Genomic DNA, 7,564 nt, shown 5'->3' on the forward strand with positions numbered 1-7,564 from the left:
TTTCTCGTTGTAGCTGGAATTTCTGGATACATTTTACTGTTTGTAAATGTAAACATGCAACTGAAACTGGGTAACCCATTCCTGGACACAGTGGCTGTGAACAAGATTTCTGCGCTCATAAACAAGGCAGCACTAATTCATTTGTAGTCCTGTACAGTGGCATGGTTATAGCTGCCCAGGTGCAGCTTTGGAGTTCCCAGTTTAGGCTTAGTGAAAGCAGAACCATGAAGTGCCCTTCTTTGCCCTGGCCCCCTCCCCCCCGACTTGTGCAGATTGCCCTGGACACGTCGTACTGGACAGTGTTCAACCACGTGGTGATCTGGGGCTCGGTGGCCTTCTACCTGGCCATGACCCTGCTCATCAACTCGGACTTTGTGGGTAACCAGTTCCTGGGGTCGCTGCGCATGACGCTCGGCTCGGCCCAGTTTTGGTTCGTGGCCTTCCTCACGGTGGCCGTGCTGCTGCTGCCCGTCATCGCCTTCCGCTTCTTCTACACGGACGTCTTCCCTACGCTGTCCGACCGCGTGCGCCTCAAGCAGCGGCGCGCGCGGCGCCTGCGCCGCGAGGGAGCCCCGGAGAGCGGACTCGGGCGCGCCACGAGCGTGCGGCAGGGAAGCCGGCGCCGTTCGGTACGGTCGGGCTACGCCTTCGCGCACCAGGAAGGCTTCGGCCGGCTCATCATGAGCGGCAAGATCATGCGGCGGGCCCGCTCTGGGGGAAACTGGAGCAACTCCCTCCACGTCCCGCCCGCGCTGCCCAACCAGCCGGACGACACCTCGAGGTCCCCACCGCTCGCTTGAAGGCCGCCCCCTACCGGTGAATGTGGTTGCTGTGTGCACTCGCTACAGAGTTTGTGCTGCGGTGTTGTTAGTCCCTGTGCAACTCGGTCCGGTAACGTTCCCCGGTTGCCAGTGGTGATGCTCGAACCGACAGGGGCTTTGTTATGGTGGGTGCGCAGGGAATCCTGGTGTGTTTTGGTTGTGCATGGCACAGGTGCTGCGAGCATGTGGTCGTCATTGTGGTGGCCAGACTGCTGTTGTGACTGTGATGGGGTTGCTGCATTCTGGCGGCACCAGGTGACAGTGGCGCAGTCTCTGGTGCGTACAAGTAACGCGTCTCGCGCTGTGAACGGCAATGGCATGGAGTTGTATACTGACTGGTACCACTTCAATGCAAGTGACAACGAGTATTTTTTTTTTCTCCTTGCTTTTGGTCACTATGCTGTTTCTGCTACCGCGCTGCAAACCTACCTCCCAGCCTGTTGGATGCCTGTTGCTGTTCACTTCTAAGACATCGTAAGCATGCGAGAGGTCGGATTTACATCGCGTGGAACATTAAACTGCCACCGGTAAATGGTGCGTAAAATTTTTTTTGCACGCATCTGGAGCTTGTTGCATACTGCTTCAGTGCTTGTGCAGAATCAAATACTCCGGGTGAAACTGGGATTTTAAGTTGACATTAACTGCTTCCCGCAAGCCCCGATCAAATTTATGTTGCCCCAACGTAGATTCTGTCCCTGTTATTTTTCCAAACTGTTGGCTCTACATTTTCAAACATCATTTTGTACAGGTTCAGATGGCAATATTAAGAAAATATTTTTGAAGTAAGCAAATTTGCTGGCATTTTTATAAGGGAACTCTGGGTTTGAAGGGGGAACGTTAGCAGACTACTACCAGCAGCGTTCGACGAAATGTAAAGCTTTACTGCCATTATGCTTTGATGATTTTTTACTGTGCGCATTTTTGCACCTGGCAATGATATTTTCTGTTTTCCCTGAGGAAAGGCTGGAAGGAGAGTTTGCCTCATTATTTATTTCTTGTTACACAATCTACATGTCTTCTTGTTTTTCTAAGATGTTATATCCTTTTTTGCTGTCCCCACGATTTTTACACTTGTTTATGCATCAATGAAAGTGTAAGCCAACTGCTGTGTGCGTCAAACAAGGGCCCGGTTTTATCCTCTGTCTTGTAATGCATTGTGTAGACTGTGCACTCATGGCCACTTTATAGACACAAATGTCTTGAAGGCTTCTTTTTTTGTTGTTGTTGTTGTATGCATAATGTTCACTGAGTAACAGTGATGGTGACACTGAAGGAACAAAAGAAAGTTGAATGTTGCATCTTTTTTTCTTTTCATCAGAGTGCATGAAAATAGAAAACTTAAAAAGCTTAAGCCACTGTTATATTGCAATTCAAAACTCCCGTCCTTTCGAACTGAGTGCAAGCAATATTGTATTTGCTTGCTCAACGAGTGCACTTCTTTTCAGAGAAGGTTGACTATTAGGGGGTGTAACGTAAATCTACCCACTGATTTTTTTCCCCCCAATAAAATCTTGCGCCTGCCATTAATTCACTACCCCCACTGATTCTCTGTTCTACTACTGTCCTTACAAACTTCGCACCGTAGCCCCCAAAATAAAACTGTGCGAATGCCACAATTGGTGCTCAGTTATGAAAATCATCACCCAGGAAGCTTGATTAGAATCAACATGTTGGTACAAGCAGAAAAGTTTTTTTTATACCAGAAGCGGAACGAACTTCACTGCGATGCGAGTTTTTCTGAGGACAGAGTTAAAGCTCCCTCTCACTGTTCAAAAGTTAGGTGTCGCCGTGTCGGAAGGGGTTAGTGTTAAACGCAGTGAAGTAATGGGAGAGTGCTTGGTGAAATCTTGTGGGTAGTAGCCACACGTGGCGAGAATACTACTCCACGAAAGGGTAACGTTGCTAAACTGGTTAAAAAAAGTTAACGATGTTGGTTTGGGGGTTTGACGTGACCACTTTTTGACCATGAACTATGACTTTCATGAATGTTTTTGCAATGCACGCAAAACAGCATGCACTTTCCTTTGTATTGTTGGTGCATTCAGTTGGTGCAGCAACGTCTGTAAATAAGGTGTCTGAAAGCTATTGTGCTTAGTTTCTTATGCTTTCTGATAAGTACTGGCAAGAGATTTTTGCTTGGTGCATGCCACATGGCAGCGAATGGAGGTCTCATTATTCTAATCTTTTGCTATAGCCGGCATTTGTTTCTTTGCCATGATAAATATAACATCGCGACAACTTTTTTAACACTTCTGGAACATTTATATAGAATGAAACTGGCTAAGAGGATCATGGTGCTCCTTGCTGAGCAGCTCCAATGTCCTATGAAACATAGTCGCAAAACAAATGCTAGCTTTTAGTAAAGTAAAAATGGTGCGTGTCAAGTATGGGGCAATTGTCCACAATTCTGCTGACATTTTCTATTACAGTGAAACCTCGATATATCGAACAGCGCGGTGCCCGCGAAATAGTTCGATATAACCAGAATTCGATATATATAATCACGTAGAAAACGCGTCATAAACTGGTACAAATCAATAAATGAACGAATTGTGCAGTAAATACTGACTTGGTGCTTCAAAGTATTTATTCTTCTGGCTTAAAGTACTGCAGCAGGGTAGCCTGGCGTGTTATACACGACTTCCTCAACGTAGTCCAAATGTTCCAAAAGCGACATGCCAGTGCCTTTTATAGCGCTGCAGTAGCGGTGCGGTAGGGCCACAACCGCTGAAGCCTCGGTCGAGGTCGGGAGCGGGGCACTATCGCCGCTTGCGGGTACAACCTCAGCAGCGCCTTCGTTTGTGCTCTCAGAAGTAATATCCGCTAGGATCTCAACACCCGTCAACTCCGCCGTCGTACCGGTGCTGTCGTCACCGCCAACTAAGTCATCAATGCACATGCTTCGTGGCTCAGCCCCAACAAAGAGCTCCAGCTGGCCCAGGTTTCTTCAAGCTCGCATTCTTCTTTTGCACCGTCTAATTGATCTTCGGTGCAACCGATACGCAGCAGTCGGGAACGCCCATCGCGCCACCGCTATCCTCGAGGGTACTGCGGGATAGCCCGCTACCTGTCAACAGAGCGCGAGCGGCCTGGGCAGTCTGGGGTGGCGGAGTTCGATATACCCATTTCATGTCCGTCCCAGTTCGAAATAAAAAATTAAAAATGCATGTAATTTCCCGCGTGATATAGAAAGTGTTCGATATAGGCAATAATTCGATATACCCGTGTTCGATATATCGAGGTTTGACTGTACCTCCTTTAAAAAGAAGGGAAGGGAAAAAACATGCATTTACTGGTTTTTTATAATGTGCCCTCGGATCTGGTGTGGAAAACGTTCAGGTATCTCTACATCACAAAGAATGTAGCAGATTATATTGCAGCGTAAAGCAAGATGCTCATGCAGCTTATGCACATAACTTGCACGTTACAGTGAAATCCCACCAAAATAAATGTGAAGGAACTTAAGGGAGACTGAACAAAATGAAGCAAAACCTTGTTCAAAAAGAAAATTGCAATGAGGCGGGGCAAAATGTGTAAATGCGGCATTGCCAAATCTTCAGCCACAAGGAAATGCTAGTATTGCTAAACAAAACTTAACGATGTGTGTTTCTGTATGAAAGGTGGTGGACATGCACTGTGCATTCCGTCAGCAGGAAAGTTGCCCTCTACCCTGGACTCTGAACACTTGCCTCCATATCACAATCTCGCTTCAATATGGTGGCAACATGCACTGCCATATCAAAACACTTGACGGCAGCAGCGCTACACTGGGTGCTTTTTCAAGCATACTGAGCCCAGGTGCCAGCACTGCTGTGCGCAGCATTGCAAGTTTAATATCTGTATTTTCTGATTTCAAGCGGCACTGCATGTATTTTGTTGCATCAAGTTCCTTACCTTGTTCGAATCACATGTTAAGCATTGGCTTGCAGCTTTGAAATTATGAAGATTTCGAAGTTATATTGAAGGTAGCAAGTTTATCTCCATGTGTGGTTCTTACAGGATGCCTGAAATTAACTTCAATTCCATGTTAAAAAGATATTTCCTTTATGGTGCTTTAGTTTATGCTCCAGTTAGTTTTTACAGTTTTCCAAATGAATAATGACCACAAAATACTGCACGCGTCCAGAATAGCATAGATGTCTCCTGCCTTGCTTCCTCTGGTAGCATCAGCGCGGTTCTGAGGAATGTAGTTCTGTTTTTTTGTGGGGAAAAAACAGTCTACTTCTATCCCTGTTTTTTATTCCCCAGCCACACACTTGGTCACACTGGCTTATGGCTTCAATACAAGTCTTGTTTTGTTTTCCGACTTATTTTACGTCTTGGGTGCTGCAGGCTTCTGACATTTCACCGAATATCCTGTGTTGAGCACAAGCGAGTGCGATTAAAGAAGTACAGGCACTTTGTTTTAATTTTTTGCCTTGCACTGAAACTCTCACAACCTTGCTCATTCACAAGCAATATCTGTTACTTGTCAAAATATTCTTGCTGTTTATCTCAGCAGCGTTCATCATAATTTCATAAATCCAAGTTGTGCTTATCACAAGGGCTACCAATTTTCGCAGGTCAGCCCATGGAAGGTCATTTGCTAATGCCTCAATTGCATTTCGCAGATCTCGGAAGAGCTGTTGCTTGCGATTGGTCGCTGCTGTATACAGCTGACCTGCAATGTGCCCCTGGTCGAAGCGCAGGCACCGGACTGCTTGCAAAGTAAACAACTATTTGGCACCGGGCAAAGTTCCAACAGGTACCATTGTTAAGTTTTTACGGAGTATAGAGTAAAGTTTGATGTACAGTACATATGTTAGCTCCCTGTATATGTCTTTCTGTGATGGAAGAGAGCAGCAGCATCATCTTCTTCCCACGTAAAAAGTTGTCTGTACTTCTTTAACAAGGGATGCGCACAGCTTTTAATCTGTTCAGTCACAAAAGGATTTTAGGAGGCCTCTGTTAACTTCAACAAGGTTACCTGCACAGTCTTCAGTAAACTTTGGGGACTCTCCTATTGGCGCCTTACAAAGCAGTCAAGATTGTGACCAATGTTGTTACTGTAGTCGAAAGCGCACGTTGTTGGCAACCTGCCGAGTTGCACACTTAACCCGGTGCAAGTACCATTGCGACCTGAGTAACACTCCTGCAGCATTCAGCCCTACAATATCTATTTTTCTTAGGGTAGGCAAGCGGCCATGAATGTTGTTGAAAGGAGAGCTCTTGTAGGAAAGGTGTACCTTTTCTTTTCCAGGCAAGGAAAAGAACAAGAAGCGAGCATTGTGCAAATCAAGTTTCTTGGTGGTACTACTAATAGCAGTGGCATAAAAGAGATGCACGTGGCAGGGCTTACATTCGTGTTTCCGTTAGTGTTCACCTGCCACCTCGATGAGCCTTGCACAATAGAACGAATTCACCATATCACATGTGCAGTCTTTGTACGAGTAGCATTGATGACACACAGTTGCCAACATGCCAGTGAGCATTCCTATATAGTTAAGCTCACATAGGTGTCTGCAAGCATCATGTTATGGTTGCTTAATTTGCAAGCAGCTGAGTAGCTGTAATCAGACAAACATGATTCATATCCAGAAACCTGACCACTAGTAGCGAAAAAAGTCAGATTGAGAACTTGCATTATGCGGTCTTTTGTGGAGCCCTGCTGATAAAAAACAAACTTCATAACAAGTGCCCAAGGGCACTGGCCTTAAAAACATGTTTTTAATATTAGCAGTGATGTGCTGAATGTGCATTCATGTCTAATGTATGCAACACAAACTCGATGGCATTGTGTGATGTTGGAAATTTGTGCGTCTGTCTCTCTTTCCCAGCCTGTGTTTTTGTTGTGTGAGAATGATTCATTGTTAGGTAAGGTTAGCAACGAGCCACGGCATCGGGGCTGCAGGCCGTGTCGTATATCGGCCCAAGCTGCTTTGGCTGTTAGCAAGAGCGTATTTTTCTTCACCACTGAAAATGCCATCGCTCATGTCCCATGTTGCAACAATGGAGTGCCTTAGTGAGTGCTGCAAGTGTGAAATGTACACAGTGTGGTTCGTCGTACCAAGGCTTTGTGCTTGTGACCTCATTATCCGACGTGGACTCGGGCAGCAGTGTGTCAAGTCATACCTGTGTCTGTTCTGACGGCTTTCGCGAGCATTGCGCTCGGCTTGTCAAGGTACCTCTGAAAGTAAAACAACTTGAGGAAAGATGACTGGCGCTGTTGTTGCTTCTTTTCCCTCTGCAGATCACAGTCCCGTCTTAAAAGTACCATGCAACATTTCTTTAAACTTTTTCGCCACCTGAAATGCTTTCAGAACGTAGACAACAAGTGTATCCAGAACTGAGATTAGGGGGCCACAAAGTACCCCAGCCAAATATCGCTGCTCTGCGCCCATCAGGTAACTTGAAAACCAGCTCAAAAGATTTTTCCCTCTTTCTTGGTCTGGGCATTGTTTGTGTGCTTAAGTGACATCATTGGAGCTGCAATGTGGCCTACTTTCAGTTGCAGCAATGAATGCATTCAATAATCTTAAAGAAATATACACAACAAAAGCAAAGCAGAAACCAGAGGATGTATCTGCAGCAACAAGCAAATCCCACAGTGCTGCTCTGTGCTTGCAATAACTATAGTGCTTCCAGGCACAAAGGTAAGTGGTGTTTATCGGAAGTGTTGCAGGGTCCCTTTAACACAACATGCAGGCAATATGCAACTTTGTTTTATTTGAAAGATTTGGCATTTTGTCTGTGCGAAATGTTGC

At 45.7% G+C, this 7,564-nt stretch overlaps 1 protein-coding gene across 2 annotated transcripts in view; it reads left to right on the forward strand.

Annotated features, from left to right (window-relative positions):
- Atp8b (ATPase phospholipid transporting 8B) overlaps positions 1 to 7,017 on the forward strand; it is a 65,761-nt gene extending 58,744 nt beyond the window's left edge. For both annotated transcript variants that reach the window (XM_077699928.1, XM_077699929.1), the window contains one exon: positions 273 to 7,017. In XM_077699928.1, the coding sequence (XP_077556054.1) occupies positions 273 to 800 (528 nt within the window). In that variant the 3' untranslated portion in view covers positions 801 to 7,017. The remainder of the gene's footprint in view (positions 1 to 272) is intronic.
- The last annotated feature ends 547 nt before the right edge of the window (positions 7,018 to 7,564 follow it).

The sequence above is a fragment of the Haemaphysalis longicornis genome, unplaced genomic scaffold, assembly GCF_048455015.1.
Source record: "Haemaphysalis longicornis isolate Haplotype H1 unplaced genomic scaffold, Haemaphysalis longicornis Haplotype H1 scaffold_2, whole genome shotgun sequence".
Lineage (NCBI taxonomy): Eukaryota > Metazoa > Arthropoda > Arachnida > Ixodida > Ixodidae > Haemaphysalis > Haemaphysalis longicornis.